The sequence below is a fragment of the Prionailurus viverrinus genome, chromosome C2 (genome assembly GCF_022837055.1).
Source record: "Prionailurus viverrinus isolate Anna chromosome C2, UM_Priviv_1.0, whole genome shotgun sequence".
Taxonomy (NCBI): domain Eukaryota; kingdom Metazoa; phylum Chordata; class Mammalia; order Carnivora; family Felidae; genus Prionailurus; species Prionailurus viverrinus.
In genome coordinates this window covers 6,869,749-6,892,996 of record NC_062569.1, presented here as the reverse complement: position 1 = coordinate 6,892,996, position 23,248 = coordinate 6,869,749, and the positions used below count along the sequence as shown (strand labels likewise).

The window sequence follows — 23,248 nt, the reverse complement described above, 5'->3', positions numbered from 1 at the left end:
TCGCAGAACATTTGGAGGAAATTCTGTTTTCTTGGAAGCTCTGTAGATGCCTTCTTTCTACTTCTACTGGAGACAAAAGTGAAGAGAGGGCATCTATCAATTCTTGGGGCCATTATCAGATCCAGGCAAAGGAGATTTCAGGAAATTCTTGATTTAGGTGGGCTCAACTTATATAACCTAACAACTGGGGTAGAAACTCCAGAAAACTTGCCTGAGCTTAATTTTGGCCTCTCCACTTACTAGCTGTGTGACTTAATTTACTTAGCCACTCTGTGCCTCATTTATAAGATGGCTATAATACTAGTATCTACTGCAAAGGGTTATTGTTAGTATTAAATGAGTGAATGTAAATCACCTTCTAGAAGAGTATCTGGCATATAATAAGCAATCAATAAATGCAGTCTCTCCTGATTCCTTGAGTAGTTATAGTGGTTCGTTCCTATGTGCCTTTATTATTTCCTATATTCATGTAGGGAATTTATTTGTGTCTGTCTCTCTTGTGAGGTCCTTAAAAACATAGGCAGTGACTTAATATTGTATCTCTAGGGTGAGAATGGAATCTTTCCTAGATTATGGGCTCAACATAGATAGATAGATAGATAGATAGATAGATAGATAGATAGGGACTTAAGTGAATGAATGAATCTAAAAATTAAAAATTTCTCCATAAGTTTGACACTAGACCGGTCTCAGACAAGACACCAAGAATGGTTTCAAACATATTCCAGGTTGTTTGACGGCCCCCCAACTTCTCACGGGGTCAGAAGTCAGGGTAGGAATAGATCACCGTTCTCCTGACTTACATTTGGACTGGTCTTTGAGGTATGCACAGGTTGTCAACAGTGGAGCTGGAGAAGAAAGGTTGGTTTCAAGAAGGGAGGGGTGGCATAAAAGAAGAAATAACCTTTCAGGGAGATTGACCTATTGGTGTTCTAAACAATGGAGGATGGCAGGGGCAGACTGAGGAGACCTCACGGTTGCTTAGGAAGATGATGAGGAAGGGAGTGGAATGTTGTGATCACTGTGAAATTAGCATCCACAGGACTTGGAGGATGGGCGGAGGAGACAAGGGGAGAAGGGTGATGTGATTCATGCCGAGGGCTCGTGTGTGTTGAAGGCAAATGTTCAGCTATGTGTAAGCACCTCGACAGTGGATCAGATTCTCCCCTGTGTGGTTTGGGTGGTTCACAGAGCCTGTGCCCCTCCTTGCCTCATTCCCCTCAGTCCTTAGGACACAGTTTACTATTGCCAAAAGAAATTGCAGTATAACAAACAGCCATGCAGCCCCAGTGGCACACAAGAGTGAACGTGCATCTACATGATTCCGCTCATCTAGGCTGGTATCTCTGCTGATTTTGGCTGGCTGTATTCGTATGAGTGGTAATGACTGGGAGCCGGCCAACCTAGCCGGGGCTTGCCTGGGCCACTTGGTTCTGTACCACATGTCCATCCTCCTTCTCCTGAAACCAGTGGGCTGGCCCAAATATTCCTTTCTTATGGAAATGGTCCTGGAGAGCAAGTGGAAACATGCACGGCCTGTTAAGGCCGAAGCTCGGACCTGGCATGTGTGACTTTCACTCTGCTCTATTGGCCACATCAAGTCATATGGCCAAGCCCAGAGCTGAAGGGTTGGAAAACGACTTACACCTCTTTCTTCAGTGGGAAAAATTGCAAAGGTAAGGGATAAACATAAAGGCAGGGATGAAGAGTTAGGATTATTAATACAGTTCAAGGCAGGCACTAATGATAATGCTACTGCTTCTTTCTTGCAGGCCTGGGTCACTGCTTCCCATGCTGTGCCACGGACAAGAGAAAGTCCCACTGGATCATTTGGTGGAACCTGCGGAAAACCTGCTACCAAATAGTGAAACACAGTTGGTTTGAGAGCTTTGTTATCTTTGTGATTCTGCTGAGCAGTGGGGCACTGGTAAATTATCACGGTCTTGTGGGAACATTGGGGATCAAGGCAGCTGGGCTACATTCTGACATGGGGCTGTGAATGTGGGGAGACAAGGCAGAAGCGGGATCTCTGCTGCTGGGCCCCCTCAAGGGCAAGATTTTACCCAAATTCTAGAGTCATGCTCCAACTGCCAAGTCCCCAAGCCAAAGGCACTTTACCTGTGGGGAAGCGTGACTCAAATCAGCACTTTAAAGTGGCTACTGGAGCCTGCCCTTGACCCCAGGCCTGTCCCTCATTCTTGGAGAATTTCTAGACATTTTCACTGTATCCTACATATTTCTTCCTCTGGACAGCAATGTTTCTACCTCTCTTTTCCAGAAGAACATAGAGCTGCTCTCCAAAAGGTAAAACATTAAGAGGGAAAGGCTACAGGGACCAGATGAGGATATAATCTGTTGTCTTGGTATTTTCCACCACTCATGTTCCCTTGGGAGGAGAAACAAAGAGATACTGCTTTATGTACATGGCAGATCCTTCTAGATTGAGGTGTCAGGTGTGTCCCAGTGAGGTTTGGAAATAACTCCAAATCCATTGGCCTCCATAGCATATATCCTTCCTGCTCTCTCTCCTCACCTTTTGGTCCTTGCCTTCTCTTTGCCTCCCACCCTTGAGTGATAGTATCTTCTTCCTTACTACCTACATGTTTCTCTCTCCCTTTCCCTTCGTCCCCTTCTATCTTGTGTTTTCCCTTAAAATGGACAGAATATATAACTAAACTCTCTTACTATTTGGTATGTAAGGGAATGGAACCTTAGGTTCTCCCTTATTGATTTGGGGTCACAGAACATTAAGTCACTAGCCATTGGAAGGGACAAGGAAATGTCTTGCTTCGTCACCACTGCTTTCCTGGCTAGTGCTTTACGTTTGTGTGATCTCCAGGTGAAAGCAGATAAGTGCACGCTGGGGCCCGCCAGACCCTATGATCAGCACCCGTCTCCATTTATCTACTTGCGGTACAAATTATTTCTCAAGAAAAAAAAAAGTGACCTTTTCTAAACCGTATCAGAGAAGTCTCCTACTTTCTGTCGCGAACCCTCGGTCTAGGATCCCCTGAAGTCTTCTGGGCTTACATTTTCACTGGCTATTTACCTTATTCGAGTAATAGGGCTCTTCATTTATTCCACAATGGTAATTGGTGTCTACCAAACCCTGTGTTACTCAGTGGGAAAGCACGGTGTTGTCAGAAGGCCAGGGAGACATGGTACTCTCCTTCTAGTTCTCATCTTTGTTATGTTAAGAGGAGTGTAGGTTGGACAAAGCAAGACTGAACACACAATGTTGAGGGTTATAGGAGAGGGACTCGGGTCTAGTTCCACTTAACGTATCTGCAGAGAAAGGAAGACAGGAAACATCTGGTCTCTTGCCACTGTCTGTGCTGTGTGGACCAGCAGCCTTAGTATCACTTGGAAACTTGTTAGAAATGCAGTCTTGGGCCCACCCCAGGCCCGCTGAAATCAGAACCTAGATGCTTCGGGACTCATTAGAGTTTGGGAAGCCCTGGTCTGGACAACTGTGTAATAATGGGAACTTCCTGGACAAGGAAATGTCCTCATTATAATGTGGGAGCCTCCAAAGCTCAGTTGCTAACATTGGCCTACTCTTCTGCAGAGCAAACAGATCTGCTGAGCCAGCTTGCTGCTCAGCTTCCAAAATGACAGAGGAACTGAGCTTCCACACCATTCCCATTTGTCTGTCTTTAAGAGGCAAACACACAGATAAGTCCCTGACTTCCAGGAGCAGGGAGTCTAGTAGGGAAGACAGATGGGGTCCAAGAATTATAGACCAGGACCATAGTGATACACTCAGAGAAGCAGTGGATGACATGGGACCATGTAGAATGGGCATCCAACTCATTCTTGGTGGAAGAAGGACAGTTTCCTATGGAAAATATCAGCCAAACTGAGACTTCAAAAATGATGAGGAGATGACAGGGGACAAGAGGAAGTGGAGGGTCTTCTCCAGTCAAAGCCCACCTAGGAGTTGAAAGTCAGACTGTTTTATTCTTTTGCATTATTGTTCCCTAGGGCCATGGGGCCGTGGGCTTACCTTCGTACTCAACAAGAGGACCGATTTCTTTCTTGCCTTCAGTGTTTGCCCAGATGTCTTGACAGGTTCAGTACTAGGTCCCCTTATCTTCTTTTTTTTCATTCTCAGTTTTTAGCCTAGTTATATAGACCCCGAAGAATCACATATGCACTTTGAATGACGGAGATGCTTGCATGTAGCATGAAAAAGAGTCTCTTCAGAAGCTAAGGCGTCTCATTTTCATGATCACACTGAACGAATGTTTCACGTTCAAAGTAATTTACACTAGCCCAGAGCTTCCTCAACTTTTGCATGTGTTGGTACACATAAAAATGAGCACATGCATCGTGAGCACAGGGGTAAGTGGTAAGGCTGTTTGCGGTAGGTCGTTGGCATCAGGGTTGGCAGGATTTAGAGTGGGAGCTAAGGTGTTTGGACCTAAGGTGTTACAGGCAATGGAGAGCCACTGAATAGGGCTACTAAAGTAACTAGGAGGATGAGAGAGATGGAGTATTTCACTGAGTGGTTCTGGAAACGTTGGCAAGATATTGTTGACAAGAGTTGGAAGGATCAGGAAGATCAGGAAATTGTGTGGTGATCTGTTACAAAGATGTTTTCATATTTCAGGGGTCAGTGATGAGAACCTAGGGAGCTCTTGTGGCAATGGAAGTCTAGAAATAGGATCTTCCTTCTTGTGGTTTTACTTACTCAAGGAATTGATTCCACTGAGACATTTCATCCTTAATACCTTTTGAGCAAAGCCTTGTCACCAAAAGAGATACTAGTTTATTCAAATAAGGAAGAAAAATTAAAAAGCAAAGTCCTCAAGCAGTTCTGTGCAAATATTCAACCTGGCCCATGGCTATGCTTTATCATTTCAGGTATTTGAAGATATTCACCTTGAGAAACGACCCAATATCCAAGCATTACTTAATTGTACTGACCATATTTTCACATACATTTTTATCCTGGAGATGGGTCTAAAATGGGTGGCCTTTGGATTTGGGAAGTATTTCACCAGTGTCTGGTGCTGGCTTGACTTCATCATTGTAATTGTAAGTTTGCCATGTCTGTGTCCCATGCGGGCAAGGGTTGGGGGGAGGGGAGGGGTGGGCATCATACGGGAGCTGCCTTTCCTGTGTGCCTTATATGGGTGCCTCTCCAAAATATTTTTCTTCACAGTACTTGCAAATAGTCGTCCTCTACCCATCAGCAGTCCCGTCTGTTCTGGGTCACATTCTTCACACTGCACTTCATATTCTCACCACCCCAGCCCTTTCCATGATGACTCATCCAGTTCTCTCCATAAACGCTGCTTATGTCTGATGTATGCCTAGAATAATATTGAGTGTCCTACCCTTTTCCTTCCAACTTTCTATTTTCTCTGAAGACTTCTCAAAGCAGGTCAGAAGCCAGTAGACTAAGCTGGTCTCCCTTTTGATTGTCAAGCAACATAAGAACCTTCTTTCATTTAATCTGCACATCAGTGCTCTGGCTTAAGCAGAGTTATACATCACCTACCAGATTACGGACAAAGAACTTTGAAGCTCAGGTGGTTAGCAGCTTGCTTCAGATGACACTGGGACTCACACCTTGGTCTGTGTGATGCTAAAGCTAATAATAGTATATCACACTTATCAAAAGCTTTGTCTGTACCAGGTACTCTGCTATATGCTTCACATGCACTCTCTCTTTTAGCTATCACAACCACTCAGTATGGTAGGCACTATTACTTTTCTCATATACGCAGGAAGAAACTAAGTCATAGAGAAGTTAAGAAACATGTCAAAGATTGGCTAGAAATGGCGGAAGTGAAACTCAAAAACCAAGGAAGCCTCACTCTAAAGCCCTTGATTTTCACATTGATATCCTTTCTACCATGAGCTAACTAGTTAGACTTTGTCCCTGCTATTTAAAGAAGTAGACATGATACGTGCATAAACCATGTGGTCAGCATACCTATTTGGAGAACCATGTTGCTAATGTTGGTGGACACACCCAAGCGTCCGTCGACTCATGAATGGATAAAGAAGATGTGGTATATATGTACATAGTGGAATATTACTCAGCCATCAAAAGAATGAAATCTTGCCATTTGAAACAATGTAGATAGAACCAGAGTGTATTATGCTAAGCGAAATAAGTCACACTGAGAAAGACAAAAACCATATGGTTTTACTCATGTGTGGGATTTAAGAAACAGATAAACATATGGGAAGGGGGAAAAAGGGAAAGAGGGAAACAAACCATAAGAGACTCTTAACAATAAAGAACAGACTGAGTGTTGCTGGAGGGGAGGAGGGTAGGGAGATGGGCTAGATGGGTGGTGGGCATTAAGGAAGGCACTTGTTGGGATGAGCACTGGGTGTTGTATGTAAGTGATGAATCACTGAATTCTACTCCTGAAACCAGTATTGCACTGTATGTTAACTAACTAGAGTTTAAATAAAAATTTAAAAAATTATTGGTGGACACAAGTAGCCATGTGTTTCAGGCATTTTAGAAAGGCAGCAGTGCTATGGGAGCTCCAACAGGAGTGATAAAAGGAAATAAATATATCCACGTCTGTCAACCCTGTCAGTTTCCAGGGTGCAAATCATTCCGAATCCATTATCTTCTTTTATAGTGAAGAACCCATAAGACAGTGGACAAATGATTGGCATCTCCATTCTAGGGACCTGTGGTCCACTGACCTCAACTCAGGAAACTGATCCTAAACCTCTCTTGTCTGTGCTTTTTCTGTGTAACCTTAAGCAAAGTGCTTCCTTCTTTTGACATAAATCTTCACATTAATAAAAATGAGAGTATAGACTTTTTACCGAGTGCCAAAATTTGACCAGATACAAAATGGAAAGCATAAATCTAACAATAACCATTTAAAATACCAAAACAGTAGTTCAATACCACACTGTCAAAAAAGGCACCAGGCCGAGATGGTTTTACAGGCAAGTTGTATCAAACTTTCAAGGAGTAGTGCTATATACTGAATGTTTGCATCCCCTAAAATTCATATGTTGAAACGTAATCCTCAATGTGTTCCTATTTAGAGGTGTTTATTAGGTTACGAGCTGAGGTTATGAGGGAAGAGCCCTCATGAATGGAACTACAGCTGCTATAAAAGAGAACCCCACAGAGCTTCCTCACCCCTTCTGTCACGGGAAGACACAGGGAGAAGAAAGCAATAGGTGAGCCAGGATGTGGCCTCTCACCAGACAGTGATTCTGCTGACACCTTGATCTTGGTCTTCCCAGCTCCAGACTGTGAGAAATAAATTTCCATTATTTATAAGCAACCCAGGCTATGATATTCTGTTACAGCAGCCTGAACTAAGATAGGCAGTTACCCCCAACCTTATTCAAATTGTTACAAAGAATAAGAAAAGAGAGGAAGCTTACAAACTTTACTTAATGAGACAAGTATAACCTTGATAACAAAATGAACGGAACAAGGAAAGAAATAATCTTATAATTATATGCTTTATAAATCCCAGACAAGGCACTGGATAAGTGTGGTCCACTATTGCTATTATTAGCTGTAGCATCACATAGGCCAGGGTGTGAACGCCAATTCCACTTGAAGTAAGTTGTTAATCCTCTGGGCTTTGGGTTTCCTTGTCTGTAACATGGTAGGTGATATAAAATGTACTTAATTCAGAAAATTATTGTGCAGATTAAATAAGAGAATGTCCGTGAATAATCCTTTTACACTGCTTGTTAATCAGCATTGTGTAAAATGATCTTTATAATTTTGAAGTAGAAAAATAGAGGGGCGCCTGGGTGGCTGGCTCAGTCGGTTAAACATCCAACACTGGATTTCGACTCAGGTAATGATCTCACAGTGTGTGAGTTGGAGACCTGCACTGGGTTCTGCACTGACAGCAAGAAGCCTGCTTGGGATCTTCTCTCCCTCTCTCTCTTCCCCTCCCCTGCTTGCATGCACTCTGTCTCTCAAAATAAATGGTCGGACTTAAAAAAAAAAAATGTATGTAAAAAGAAAAATACAAACACAACCACAAGAACATAATTGAATTCAACTATCCCAAAATGTAAAACTTCTGGGTTTTTTATTCAGTAGAATTGTAATTATAAAGACAGGCTAGGGCCTGGAGACAGTATTTGACATATACATAACAGAAAATTATTATCCATAGTATAAAAAACTCCCTACAGCTCTTAAGAGAAAGACAACCCAATGTAAGAATGGTAGAAGGATGCAAACAGGTAATTCACATAAGGAACTCAAGTTGTAATAAATAGATGAAGACATACATACTAGCTGCATCACCAGTTAGCCCAGAAGTACACGTTAAAATGAGAAACTGTGTTACTCATCAGACTGACAAAAATTTTAAAGTTGGAAAATCTCTAATACTTAGAAAGATATAAGAAAATGGAATCTCTAATCGCTGCTACTAATGTAATAAAACTTCAGGGACATTTTTGCAGTATTTTTTAAAAAGGTTTATTTGTTTATTTTGAGAGAGAGAGAGAGAGAGCAGGACAGAGGGACAGAAGGAGAGAGAGAATCCCAAGCAGGCTCCACACTCAGCACCGAGCCTGATGTGGGGCTCGATCCTGTAACCCTGGGATCATGACCTGAGCTGAAATCAAAAGTCAGACACTTAACCAACTAAGCCACCCAGGTGCCCCAGAAAAATCTTGCACTATTAAGTAAACTTGCAAATGAGCCCAATTTGTAATTTACTCTCCAGAAATACCACTTCTAGTTAGACATGTAAGGAAAATTCTTGAGTACGTAGGCAGGAAAAATGCATACAGCTGTCCAGTTTGTTGTTCATAGCAGCAAAGAAATTGAAATAACCTAGATCCTCACCAAGGGGGGATGGACCCATAAAATATGAATATTTATATACTGTAATATTTTACAACAGTTAAAAGGAATAAACCACAAGGAAAAAAAGATATGTATCAAAATGGTGACTGTTCACACGGTGCGGACTGATAAATGCAAGCTAGATAGGAAAAAAAGATAAGATAAAAAGCAGCAGAAGACTGTAGAGTGGGAAAGAATGCGGGTGTTTTTATGTCTGCGTGTCTCGTCGGTGCTTCTGAATCTAGTGGAACGGAGACTGGGGTTCGGATTCCAGGTGAAAAGGTGTACAATGTCCCTCTAGGGGCCCTTCTTCCCCACCCATAACAGCTACTGGGTAAAGCCAGAAGAACCGTTAAGCTGTGCTGTTCTTTTCCCTCTTGCCAGGAACCAGGTAGAAGGAGTATTTGTGGAAAAGCTGCTGAAATAACTCTCCCGACAGGCAGTGCCGTTACAAACAAACAGCCTATTTTAGGAAACCTTTATAAATAAGAGCATTTTGAATCGATAATTTTTTTTTAACATTTATTTATTTTTGAGACAGAGAGAGACAGAGCATGAACGGGGGGAGGGCCAGAGAGAGAGGGAGACACAGAATCGGAAGCAGGCTCCAGGCTCTGAGCTGTCAGCCCAGAGCCCGATGCGGGGCTCGAACTCACGGACCGCGAGATCGTGACCTGGGCGAAGTCGGACGCTCAACGGACTGAGCCGCCCAGGCGCCCCTGAATCGATAATTTTTTAAAAGCTGAATTACCCATTTAAAAATTTTGTCATTCTGCCATACCAACTCACTTAATTTCTCTGAATTTGCCAGTATTTTACTACTACGATGAGATTGGCGGGATTAGTGGGGAATGGTTTTAGATAATAGCGAACTCTAATATCAGCATAGTCAGTTGTAGGATAACTCACTTCCTGTCCCGCTGAGCAACCCGTCTTGCAAGCTGAGCCTCTGCATAATCGATGAGAGTGACTGGAATCCACAAATGGTGGTGTGCAACTTAAGCTCATTATATTTAAGTTTCAATTTAGTGTGTTTATAGAGCTATCCAGTCCTTAGTCCTGACTCATTGGGAAGAAGTATGTTGGGAGAGAAAATTGGATTGAATTCCCCCCCAAATTTAACTGAGTGAGGGGAAATACTAGCAAACAATTTATTATTTCATTGTAACTTTTTTTTAAAAATTTTTTTTCAACGTTTATGTATTTTTAGGACAGAGAGAGACAGAGCATGAACGGGGGAGGGGCAGAGAGAGACGGAGACACAGAATCGGAAACAGGCTTCAGGCTCCGAGCCATCAGCCCAGAGCCCGACGCGGGGCTCGAACTCCCGGACCGCGAGATCATGACCTGGCCGAAGTCGGACGCTTAACCGACTGAGCCACCCAGGCGCCCCTCTCTTCATTTTTCTTGCTAAACTGCTTGAGATTAGGTTGCAGGCACCACACCTCTTTACCCCTAAACATTCCAGTGTGTATTTCCTGAGAACAATGAAATTGTCTCACATGGTCACAGCACAATTATCAAAGTTGGGAAATTTAACGTGACTCAATAGTAAGATCCATACACATTTTCTAATTTTGTCAATCGTTTCAATAAGGTCCTTTATGGTTAATTCTTTCTATCCACCTGTGTCACCTTCCCTCACCTACCCCTAGTCCAGGATCCAATTCAGGACCCTAAGTGACACATCATTGTCATGTCCTTTGGTTTCCTTTAACAATTTCTCACTTTTCTTTGTCTTTCATTAAACAAATCATGTAAGTGCATTGCCCTCACCTGCATGGGTTGTAGCTTTGGCAGACTGGAGCAAAAATAGCCTCTTCACTTGCCTTCCGACTTCTAGAAGGCTGGCTGGCTTCTGTTTCTGGATAATCCACTGAGGATACCCTGTGTCTGCTTCTCAGAATGAGGGCTACCAGCCCCCCACTGGCTTCCCTGGGAGCCAAGTCAGGTACACTACCTATCGCTTCTCTTCCCACCAGGTCTCTGTGACCAGTCTCATCGACCTAAAGAGCTTGAAGTCCTTCAGGACTCTACGAGCACTGAGGCCCCTGCGCGCACTGTCCCAGTTTGAAGGAATGAAGGTACGTTCTTCAGCACACGGGAGGAAGGTCAGCTGTCAGGGAGAAGTGGAAACACCAATCGTTCTTCTTGGGCTGGGCTTCCCTTAAATCATCAAGCTGTTTCTGGACTCCTTCCTACCTAACGTGCTGTTTAGAATTTGAGAGATGAAAAATTTAGGACGTAGCGTGCATTCTGTGGTAGGCAAGATGGGTTCCGGCTTTCCTTCAATCCTAGGGCAGGTGTCCCATAGGTCTGTGACACTGTCATCAGGGGACACTTCTCAAGTGATCCTCAGTGACAAGAGAAACGGGTCCGTATGGAGCCGAGAGCAGGGCTTGTCCTAGGATGCGGGGTTGGGAGTTTGAGGGTAGAAAGTAAAGACAGACCCTAAGAGGTCCAGTCCTGCACATCAGGCCCATCCTGAGATCCAGAGCTTGGTGAGTCCTACTTTTTCTTCCGTTTTCTTTTTTAAGGTGGTCGTCAATGCTCTCATAGGTGCCATACCTGCCATTCTGAATGTTTTGCTTGTCTGCCTCATTTTCTGGCTCATATTTTGTATCCTGGGAGTAAACTTCTTCTCTGGAAAATTTGGAAGATGCATTAATGTATCAGATACAAACTCAGTTATAAATTACAGCGTTGTGGCAAACCAAAGTCAATGCGAAAGTGGAAATTTCTCTTGGGTCACCCCGCCGGTCAACTTTGACAATGTAGGAATGGCCTACCTTGCCCTCTTGCAAGTGGTAAGTGCCGTTGGTATATTTTTTACTCGGAGGAGAGAAACCTTAAAAGAAGCATAAATCGTTTCTCGGGTTAACGAAAAACACAGTGACTGCATTGAGCTGGTGGAATCGAATCCCAGTTCCTCATGTGGAAGCCAGTGCCCTCTGGAACTGCCCCCCACCGAGTGTCTCCAACTTTCTTGTTTACTGAGCCTCAACCTCCACGCAAGGCCCTGTACATCTCTCACCCTGTCCCGTATGGCGCCTTACTCTCCAGAGCCAAACAGGAGCGGAGACTCAGTTGCTAAGCAGCACTTCTTTGTTGGAAGTCAGTCCTCTGGTCAAACCACGGTTGCCAGGGCTTGAACAGCACAAACATGAGGCACAAGGGAAGCCTCAGCCAGGCTCTTTCCAGCAGCTTTAACAAAGCTTCTCCAGAAATTTTTAAGGCAGGAATTTCTTAAAAAAAAAAAACAACTCTTTATTTTGTATAAATGAAGAAGAAAAAAAAACCCCACAAGACACCCATAGTCTGAATTCCTTTCTAAAGGAAAGGAATTCTCTTTCACCTGGCCATTCTGTCCTGGAAGGGTGGGGCATCGTCTTAGATGCATCTGCCCACTGGGCCTTGCTTGCTGTTTTATGGCACTCATCTGTAGATAGCAAGTCTCTGTGTTCATGTTTCTCTGCTTTTGTTACAGGCAACATTTAAGGGCTGGATGGATATCATGTATGCAGCTGTCGACTCCAGAGGGGTGAGCTCGTGTTCTGCCATGTTATAGAGAGTGCCAGGGTCACATCAGGGATGTTATCACTACACGGTCTAGAACTTCCCACGTCGTAGTTCCACTGGCTAGCATTCTTGCCCTGTTTTCCTTGGGACAAACACTATGAAATAGGGATCAAAAAAAAAAAAAGTTTCCATTCATCTTCTGATGAGTATTCCATTCCGTTCTGCTCCAAAGCCCAGTCCTGTTTCTCCAGAGTGACCAAGGAACAACCTCTCACGGAGGAGAACTTGGACAAAAGGGATTTGGGATGCTTTGGAGCCAGAAGCAACAGAATCACAGAATGCCTTGATTTTCCTCTCTCACTTCTTTTCCAAATGGGTATACAGGCAGAAGCCAGATTTCAAAGGGTGCCAGGCAAGGGCTGTTGGGAAGACCTTACAGACGGACTGCGTCTGATAAGAGAGGCTTCCCATGGCTACAGTCTCTCCAGAGACTAAACGGGCTTTTGGCGATTGCCACCTGTTAAATTCTAGTTAAGTAAGAAGTAAAATCATGGATTCCCAAAGTTGGAAGGGTACTCAGCCATCTAGGCCATTTCTATTTCCCAGTAGGGAAAACCGAGGAGTAGAAAGGAAGAATGCTGCCCAAAGCCATGGAGTAAGCAAATGGTTGAATCAAGAATGGAGCCAGCATTATTTTTTTCCTGTCGTCACACACATGTTGTTCTGTTTGAGAGTCTGCAGGATTGATGCCTGGCACATAGTAGATGTTCAATACATGTGAGCTGGTAGAGGCATCACTGGGGGTGTGAGAAGTGGTACAGTAGTAAATTATAACAAACGCAGTATTTTAAAGTATTAATGTGCTTAATTTTTGTCTTTTGAGTATATGACCTTCACCCTAGTTTACCTTAGGCATCCATTTGCCTTGAGGTGGAGATGGGGGATGGGGAGGGAATCGTATGCAGAAGTCTGCAGGAAGCGTGGCTTACGTATGTTCCCTGAGCGAATGATAGGTGGGTGGCGGTGGGTGGAGGGATGCCCATCCTGATGCTGGTCCTGGGACATTATAGCTGGTATGTGCTGGCACCTAGCATGATGATACCCTTGTCTGTGTAGTCACAGAGAATCTTGCGGGTCTCAAATATTGGTGAAAACATGGGCCTTTCTCCCCCCTTAACTCTTCCTGGCCTTAAACACTGACTCTCTGTCATGTCCTCTACTTGGCTCCCTGGCCCAGCAGGCTACTCCCATCACTTACCAAAAGCCCATCAGGGCGGGCCCATGGCTATCAACTCCATTTCCCAGCCTCATGAAAACTGAGAAGTTTGAGAGACTCTTTCTGTCCAAGTATGCTACTCTAACCTCTTAAGTCATCCTGCCTACACAATGTATCCCAGACCTTCCCAGCAGCAGCTTCCTTTTAGAAAAATACAGAAGTTGAGCAAAACTATCCTCTTTCCCCCCTTCATGTTCCTTTCAATTTACTGAATCCCAAGTCCCCTCTCCAAACCCATGGAGGGAGAATCAGGATACACATCTCATGACTCTGATGTTCTCTGTCGCTCTACTGCTTTTTCTGGGTACAAGAGAGGTGAGCTTTTATCATTTACTTTCCCTAGTTGAACCTCCCTTTGCAGGATGGTTAGCCTGCATTATAACCTTATTTTAAATGTCAGATGCTGAGTGGTGATTCTTTCCATTATATAGTTTTTGTACTAATGGCTACCCTTAGTTCAAACAAATGGACATCTCAAGCCAATTGGGACCAAGGCCAGGTACTCTTCAAGGCAAAAGACAAAAATATTTTCAAATATTACCTTCATTACATTAGTCTGTGTGGTGGGTATTAAATAGCAAACATCATAAAAACATTGAACAAGTGACAGAGCTATCAACACTCATAGATATATCTTCGCATGCAATCTGAAGAAAGAAAAGAGAACTCTTCCTGCCACCTGTCCCCAAACTGCATAAAGCCAATGACAATGTGAAGAACTTGGACAAAGGGGATTTTGGATTCTTTTGGTCACACCTTGAGTTGGGGGAAGTTAGTTGTGGTCCATTTTTGCGTCTGCTCTAGAGCTTGATTATTAATTCACTCATCCATCCATCCATCCATCCATCCATCCATCCATCCATCCAAGGTGTATTGAGAATCTACATGTCACATGTCACAAAGTATGCCCAAAGTATTCCCAGTAAACTGGGAATTCAAGAGTGACCGGGCACAAGCACAGACTAAATACAACAGTGGTCTCTATATGAAGGATGTAGCTGTTCATCAAGAGTTGGTAGTCACCTCTGCCTGAAGGGACTGTGCCCCTTCTCCAGTGGCCTCATCTCCAGTCTGGCTCCTTCCAGTTATGTGTCCATATAGACATTCTAGAGACCTTCTCAAAGGACACATGGGGTCATGCCATTCCCCAATCTTACAACCCTTTCATGATTCTCTATTGCTTAGGAGAAAAAAGCCTACGCCTCTTTTCACATGCCCTCCCCATTGCATGGTACAACTTAAGCCCCTCAAGGGGAAGCTTAAAGAGGGTCTCCCTGCACGATCCATGGCTGGTTGGAGGAGGCTGGGGAGCTAAAGCTCCTGCCGAGAGACACTGTGGTCTTTTAGATAAGGTAGTTAAGATGGCTTCTAATTTTCTCCAGTAATTGTTTTCTTTTCTTGTTTAAAAAAACTCCCTAACAGAAAGAACTACAGCCAGGGTTTGAGGAGAACCCACAAAACTACCTTTTCTTCGTGGCTTTTATCATCTTTGGCTCATTCTTTACTCTGAATCTCTTCATCGGTGTTATTATTGACAACTTCAACCAACAGCAGAAAAAGATAAGTATGGGGGTTGTTCTGATTTGGTGGTTTTACGTCTTCCCCAAAGGGCTTGGAAGGAACACAATGCTGATCTAGATTGTGGTGCAAAGCATCATCTGCATGGGAACAAAGCCACCTGGAGAAGATTCTTGGAGATATGGCTGAAAAGAGATTGAGGATAGCTGGTTTCTATTAAATCGCTGCGTTTATTCTCCATTCTACCCCCTTACACAGAGGACATTGTTGAACCCCAACAGAAAAACACGTACTAGGATTAGTATTTATGACTCTACAGTCATATTTAAGTAACCTTTCAAGTGTACCTTGTAATCCAAGATAAAAAGAAGAACTCTCCTTTTCCAGCAAACTTGTGTCCTGGCTCCCAGCACGCGAGTCTCGGCAGATTTTGTGAACATACTTGGAAACAAGTCGGTTGGGAAAGAGGCGGGGTTTTTTTAGGGAGATTTTTTTCGTCATGCATTGTAATAAACAGATGTGTATTTTTTTTCTGATTCTGTAGTCTATAAGGGGATGTTTAGTGAATGCGGAAAATAAAAGAAGACTAAAAAAATTTAATCGCCACTAAGGTGGTCACTAGATGATAACAGTTTTAGAGTAAGCCTCCTCAGTTACTTTCTCACTAAATATGTATTCCTTGTACATGGTTGAGATGACACAATATTTTTAATTTTGTAGCACCCCCTTCCCCATTAGTACTGAGCCCATGTGATGAAATCATCTCTATTGTGAGAATTTTCAGGGCTGAATTGCATCTCATATTATAGATAGATAGTAACTTATCTTAATCACTCCCTTCTTTTTTGGACATTTAGGTCATTTCTAAATTTCTTGCTCTTCTGAAACTATCGTGAACATTCTTGAAATTCTCTCTGTATCTGTGATTATTTTCTCAGGATAAGTTTCTAGAATTTAAGGCATTAAACATATATTGTCAAATAACCTTCCAGAAATGCTGTGCTCGGTGCTCCTTGCAACAGGATTGCAAGATACAAAAATGCCTGTTTGCTCTGTTCTCATCATTCGTATTTTTATAATTTTTCGTTTCCAGCTTGATGGGTAAAGGTGTTATTTCATTGTTTTATATTCACTTATTTAATCATTTGTGAGCTTATATATTTTTCAGATTGATGGCCATATTTCTCCCTTTGTCTCTTTTCCAAATGGAAATTGTCACTTTTTCTTATGTTTTTATATATTAAGTCCAATTTGTGACTTGCTTCTTATATTTCTGTAATGACATTTTTGATTTGTAGGCATTTAGTATTTTTGTGGGGCCGAACTCCCAATCTTGTCCTTTTTTGGCCTCTTCTCTTACATGTAGGAACTGAATCCCCAAATCCTAAAATCAGGTAACTAAATATTCACCTTTGGTTTTCTAACTTTTTTATGGCTCTTTTCAATTTTTCTTGAACTCTTGTAATCTATCCAAAATGTAGACTGATACTGATTAGCTTTGTTACTTATTAAAAATATTTTTTTAATGTTTATTTTTGAGAGAGAGTGAGAGAGAGAGAGAGCAAGGGAGGGGCAGAGAGAGAGGGAGACACAGAATCTGAAGCCGGCTCCAGGCTCCGAGCTGTCGGCACAGAGCCTGACGCGGGGCTCGAACCCACGAACCGTGCGTGAGATCATGACCTGAGCCGAAGTCAGACGTTTAACTGACTGAGCCTCCCAGGTGCCCCTGATTAGCCTTTAGTGACTTCGGGGAAAGTCACTCATTGTCCTTCTGTAAGTTTACTGCTGCTATTACTTGGAGGTGTGTGGTGTGGCGTCACCTCTGTTATATGCGGCTTGACTGCAGTCAATACTTACAATTTGGATGTCAAGGCCTTGTGATTTTAGATTTCAGCTTACATTTGAAATCACTGTTTTGATCAGGCCATGGCATTTCGTTTTGTCTTTACTTTTTATTATAGAAGATTTCCAACATGCACAAGACTATACTAAAATGAACCTACACTACCCATCACCCAACATGTTTATTGATTTAAGAGCTTCTTTATGGGGGCGCTTGGGTGGCTCATTTGGTTAGGCGTTCGACTTCGGCTCAGGTCATGATCTCACTGTTCGTGAGTTCGAGCCCCGCGTCGGGCTCTGTGCGGGACAGCTCAGTGCCTGGAACCTGCTTCAGATTCTATTTTTCTCTCTCTCTCTCTGCCCCTCCCCCTGTTCATGCTCTGTCTCTCTTTCTCACTCAAAAGTGAATAAAGCATTTTTAAAAATTAAAAAAAAACAACCATCTTTATGGCATCTCTCCCCTTATCCAATCCTGCCACCAGATTTTTCAACAGAGCAAATGACAGCACATCATTTCATCCACCGATATTTCAAGACATATCTCTTTTTATTTTTTTTTTTTAAACATTTTTTTTCAACGTTTATTTATTTTTGGGACAGAGAGAGACAGAGCATGAACGGGGGAGGGGCAGAGAGAGAGGGAGACACAGAATCGGAAACAGGCTCCAGGCTCTGAGCCATCAGCCCAGAGCCCGACGCGGGGCTCGAACTCCCGGACCGTGAGATCGTGACCTGGCTGAAGTCGGATGCTTAACCGACTGCGCCACCCAGGCGCCCCGACATATCTCTTTTTAAACATAAACACAGTCCATGATCACACCTAAAAAGTTTAACATGAAATCTTTAAGCTTGTCAAGTACCCAGTCAACATTCAGATTTCTTTGAGTCTTTTCATTTTCTTAAAATATTTATCTTTCATCCTTTGATCAAGTGATCTTAAAGTTTGTTTCTTTTCAAATCAGGATTCAAATCAGGTCCTCCCGTTTGACAGCTTCCTTGCCATCTGGAATGACAAGATGTTCCAGGGCTAAGTGGTATCACTCCTGTGTCCGATCAAGAATCAGCCATTTCTCTAAGGAGTTCTGTTTTGGGTTTTTTTTGGGGGGGGGGGGGGTGGGTGGGGAGGTGGTATCCCAAGATCACAACCTGGAACGCTCATTGCCATTGCTTCTAGGATGTTTCAGTGGCCAGAGCTATTCACATGTAGGACTTCAAGGAAATGTACGTAGAAATATGAATACTGGTCATTCACGTTGAGAACTGTAAGGTTTTCACTTAACCTCTTCTCTGATAATAACTTGAATTGAATCTCTTCTTTCCCATGCTGAGAAAACCGATTCTCACGGGCACAGGAAATGATAGAATCAACATTTTCCATGATTACTCATTTTTGCTTTATACCCCAACACACACACAGGACAGTCTCAGAATAACAGCACTAATACATACTGTCATGATGCATATGATTACTGAAGACGCATATCTGCCAGGCATCCTGAGACAATCTGGTTAACTTCTAGGGCTGCATTTTTTTTTTTTTTTTACAAAAAAAAATGTTTTTTGTTTTTTTTTTTTTGTTTTTTGTTTTTTTTACGGTGGTACAATATACATAACATAAAATTTACCACCTTAACCATTTTCCGTGTACAGTTCAGGGGTATTAAGTACATTCATAATGTTGTGCAATCGTCACCCCTACCCATCCCCGCAACTCTTTTCATCTTGTAAAACCGAAACCCTGTACCTGTTCAACCCTGCCTCCCCATTTCCTTTCCCCCTCCCCCAGCCCTTGGCAAACTCCCATTCTGCTTTCTTTTGCTATGAATTTGGCTGCTCTGAGTACCTCGTGTAAGTGGAGTTCTATGGCATTTGTCCGTTTGTGATGGACTTATTTCCCTCAGCATCGTGTCCTCAAGGTTCGTCCGTGCTGTAGCATATGTCAGAATCTCCCTTTTTAAGGCTGAAGAATATTCCACCGCGTATATATGCTGCATTTTGCCCAGCCGCTCAGCTCTTGATGGACGGTGAAGCAACCTGGGTTGCTTCCACATTTTAGCTTTCGTGACTAGAGCTGCCGTGAACATCGGTGTGCAGATATCTCTGCCTCCCGGTGGTGAGCATTTTTTTTTTCCCATAGGCCTGTTGCCTATTTATATGTCTTCTTTAGACAAATGGCTAGTCGAGTCCTTTGCCAGTTTCTGAATTGGATTGTTTTATTTATTTATTTATTTATTTATTTATTTATTTATTTTTTATTTAGAGTATAGTGGACACATGATATCACATTACTTTCAGGTGTAGCACATAGTGATTTGCCAAGGTTATACGTTACGGTGTGCTCACCACGGTGTGGCTGCCATCTGTCACTCTTCAACATTATTACAGTATCACTGCCTCTATTCCATATGCCGTGCCTTTTGTTCCCATGACTTATTCCCTCCATAACTGGAAGCCTGTATCTCCCACTCCCCTTCCCCCATTTTGCCCACCCCCCCCCCCTTCCCTCTGGCGATCATCACTTTGTTCTCTGTATTCTAGGTCTGATTCTGCTTTCTGTTTGTTTATCCGTTTGGTTTTTAGATTCCGCGTAGGCGTGAAATCATGTGGTGTTTGTCTTTCTCAGTTTGACTTATTTTACTTAGCATAATACGCTCTAGGCCCACCCAGGTGGTCACAAATGGCACAAACTCCTCCTTTTTTAATGGTCGCATAATATTGCACACACGTGTGCCATATCTTCCCTTTTTTTTAATGTCTATTTATTTTTGAGGGGGAGAGGAAGAGAGAGAGAGCGCGCCCAGCATGGGCAGAGAGGGAGACAGAGGATCCAAAGCGGGTTCTGCACTGACAGCAGAGAGCCCGATGTGGGGCTCGGATTCATGAACCGTGAGATCATGACCTGAGCCAGATTCAGATGCTTAACCGACTGAGCCACCCAGGCACCCGCCCCTGTAGTACATCTTCCTTCTCCATTCGTCTATCAATAGATGCTTAGGTTTCTTCCATGTCTTGGCTATTATAAATAATGCTACAATAAACATAGAGGTGTGTGCATCTTTTTAAGTTAGCGTTTTCATTTTCTCTTGGTAAATACCCAGGAGTAGAATTATTGGATCATATGCTATTTCTATTTTTAATGTTTTGGGGAACCTCCGTACTGTTTTCCACAGTGGCTGCACCATTTTGCATTCCTACCAACGTGCGTGAGGGCTCCTTTTTCTCCACATTCTTGCCAACACTCGTTCTTTCTTATCCTTTTTATTTTAGTCATTCTGACAGGTGTGAGGTGATATCTCACTGTGATTTTGATTTGCATCAAGATCCCAACAGTGATGTTGAGCCCTTTTTCATGTGTCTGTTGGCCATTTGTATGTCCTCTTTGGAAAAGTGTCTATTCAGGTCCCCTGTCCATTTTTTAATTGGGTTGTTGAGTTGTATAAGCTCTTTATATATTTTGGATATTTACCCTTACTGGATAAATCATTTGCAAAGGTCTTCTCCCATTTAGTAGGTTGCCTTTTTGTTCTGTTGATGGTTTTCTTCACCGTGCAAAAGTTTTTATTTCGATGTACTCCTGATAATTTATCTTGGCTTTTTTTTCCCCTTGCCTCAGGAGACATCTAGAAACATATTGACAAAAATATTACACTCATTCATGATAAAAACTCTTAACAAAGGGGATTTAGAAGGAAATACCTCAACGTATTAAAGGCCATATACGAAAAGCCCATAGCTAACATCGTACTCAGTGGAGGGGAAACTGAGAGCTTTTCCTCTAAGATCAGGAAGAAGACAAAGATATTCACTCTTGGCACTTTTATTCAACATAGTACTGGAAGTTCCAGCCGTGGCTGGAGACAAGAGAGTGAGACAAGAGAAAAGGAATGAGTCATCCATATTGTTAAAGAAGTTAAATTGCCACTATTTGCAGATGACATGAAACGATATGAACAAAATCCTAAAGACTCTACCAAAAAACTACCAGAAGTAATAGATAAGTTCAGTAAATGTGCAGGACACAAAATTAATACCCGCCAATTGGTAGCATTTTAATACACTAATAATGAAGTAGCAGAAAGAGAAACTAAGAAAACAACTCCATTTACAATTACACTTAAAAGAATAAAATGCCTAGGAATAAATTTAATCACAGAGGTGAAAGACCTATACTCTGAAAACTACAAACATGGATGAAAGAAATCGAAGATGATATAAATGGAAAGATATTCCATGCTCATGGACTGGAAGAATTAATATCGTTAAAATGTCCATACTACCCAAAGCAATCTATGGATTCAATGCAATCCCCGTCAAAATACCAACAGCATTTTTTCACAGAACAAGAACAAATAACACGAAACTTTGTGTGGAACCACAAAAGACCCTGGAGAGTCAAAGCAATCTTGAGTAAGAAGAACAAAGCTGGAAGCATTGCAATTTCAGATTTTAAGATATGCTACAAAGCTGTAGTAATCAGAGCAGCATGGCACCGGGGCACAAATAGACACACAGACCAATGGAACAGGATAGAGAGCCCAGAAATAAATACACGCTTATCTGGTGAATTAATCTGTGACAAAGGAGCAAGAATATACAATGGGTGAAAAACAGTCTCTTCAATAAGTGGCGTTGGGAAAACAGGACAGCTACGCGTAAAAGAATGAAACTGGACCACTTTCTAACACCATACCCCAAAATAAACTCAAAATGGATCAAAAACCTAAATGTGAGACTTAAAACCATAAAATTCTAGAAGAGAACACGGATAGTAATTTCTCTGACATTGGCTGTTTGGTTTTTTTTTGTTTTTTAGTTTTAGGAGTTTTCCATATATTCTGATTAATCCCTTATCAGATACATGATTTCTGATATATAAGGGGCACCTGGCTGGCTGAGTCAGTGAAGCATGTGACTCTTGGTCTTGGGTTTGAGTTGGAGCCCCATGTTGGGTATAAATATTACTTAAAAATAAAATCATAGAAAAATATGTATATGATATATACATATATAAAATAAATACATATACATATATATATATGTAAATATTTCCCCCCATTCTGTGAGTTGCCTTTTGGCTCCACTGATAATGTCTTTTAATGTACAAAATTTAAAAATTTTCATGAAGTCCAATTTGTCTCTTTTTAATTTTGTTCTCTGTGCCTTTCACATCACATGCAAGAAATCATTGCCAAATCTAACGTTGTGAAGTTTTTGTCCTATGTTTTCTTCTAAGAGTTTTATTGTTTTAGATCTTACCTTTATGTCTTTGATCTTTTTTGAGTATTTTGTGTGTGTGTGTGGTGTTAAGGATTTACCTTTATTCTTAGTGCTGGGAAAATTGGGGATATCCAGTTTCCCCAGCACCATTGTTGAAAACACTGCCATAAGGCTGTATATTTTTGGTCTACACTGGTAGGGTGAAAATTCAAATCCCACACTGTCATCAAGGCAGGCCTGGATTCACAAATTATCAGGGAAGACTGGATTTTTACCCAGAGTCCAAACTAAGTTTCCTACTTATCTTCCTCCACCAACAGACAGATTCTGTTTTCTTCTTCACCCTGTCATTGGTAGCACTTGGGGAGTCCCAGATTCATGGAGGCATCTTGGCATAAGCCCACTGCCTTTTTCCCTCATGACTCCCTTATACTTATTAAGGCCCAAGATTCTAGTTTTTACAGAGATTAGCAAATGCTCTTGGCCCACAATGGCTTCAAGCTAGTTTCCTACTCTCTGTCTTTTTTGATCACTATTGATTTTCAGACCCTGGAGATTTTCCTGTCTTTTGTGCCAGTTTAGCTGTACGTTTTAAAAGAATTTGTTCTGATTTACCCAGCATTTCTAGATATTTTACTCCCTCCCAAATTTTCCAGAAACAGAAATTCTTGTTCATATTTCTATTCTTTCTTGCTCAATAGTGACATTTAAAGCTCTCTAGTTGTTGCTCTTTTCTGAGAATCGGTCGGAACAAATCTTATGAAATCCTATTAATGGTGGTATGTGCATTTATACACTTATTCGGGAGAATTTTAATTGCCACTTCGTGAGAGTTTCTGTTTAAATGTTTGTTACTAGATTTTTGTTGCACTGTGGTTTGATTTATGAAACCTGAAATATATTCAGTTCTTGTAAAGATTCCATGGCTGTTTGCAAAGAGTAAGTAATCTTTGTTGACATTCTAAAAAGTAAAATATAGCTGATAAAAGTAACATTATTTCCTCATTCCTTAATTTAAACCCTGTTACCTTTCAGCCTTCCCCTAGAGTCCCGCCTCT

The 23,248-nt window shown here is 42.1% G+C and overlaps 1 protein-coding gene across 1 annotated transcript in view; it reads left to right on the top strand.

Annotated features, from left to right (window-relative positions):
- Positions 1-23,248, top strand: part of SCN11A (sodium voltage-gated channel alpha subunit 11) — an 86,675-nt gene that overhangs the window by 53,669 nt on the left and 9,758 nt on the right. Inside the window, exons 19-24 of the mRNA XM_047875156.1 lie at positions 1,773-1,927; positions 4,867-5,040; positions 10,801-10,902; positions 11,356-11,625; positions 12,306-12,359; positions 15,036-15,177. Of these exons, the coding sequence (XP_047731112.1) occupies positions 1,773-1,927; positions 4,867-5,040; positions 10,801-10,902; positions 11,356-11,625; positions 12,306-12,359; positions 15,036-15,177 (897 nt within the window). The remainder of the gene's footprint in view (positions 1-1,772; positions 1,928-4,866; positions 5,041-10,800; positions 10,903-11,355; positions 11,626-12,305; positions 12,360-15,035; positions 15,178-23,248) is intronic.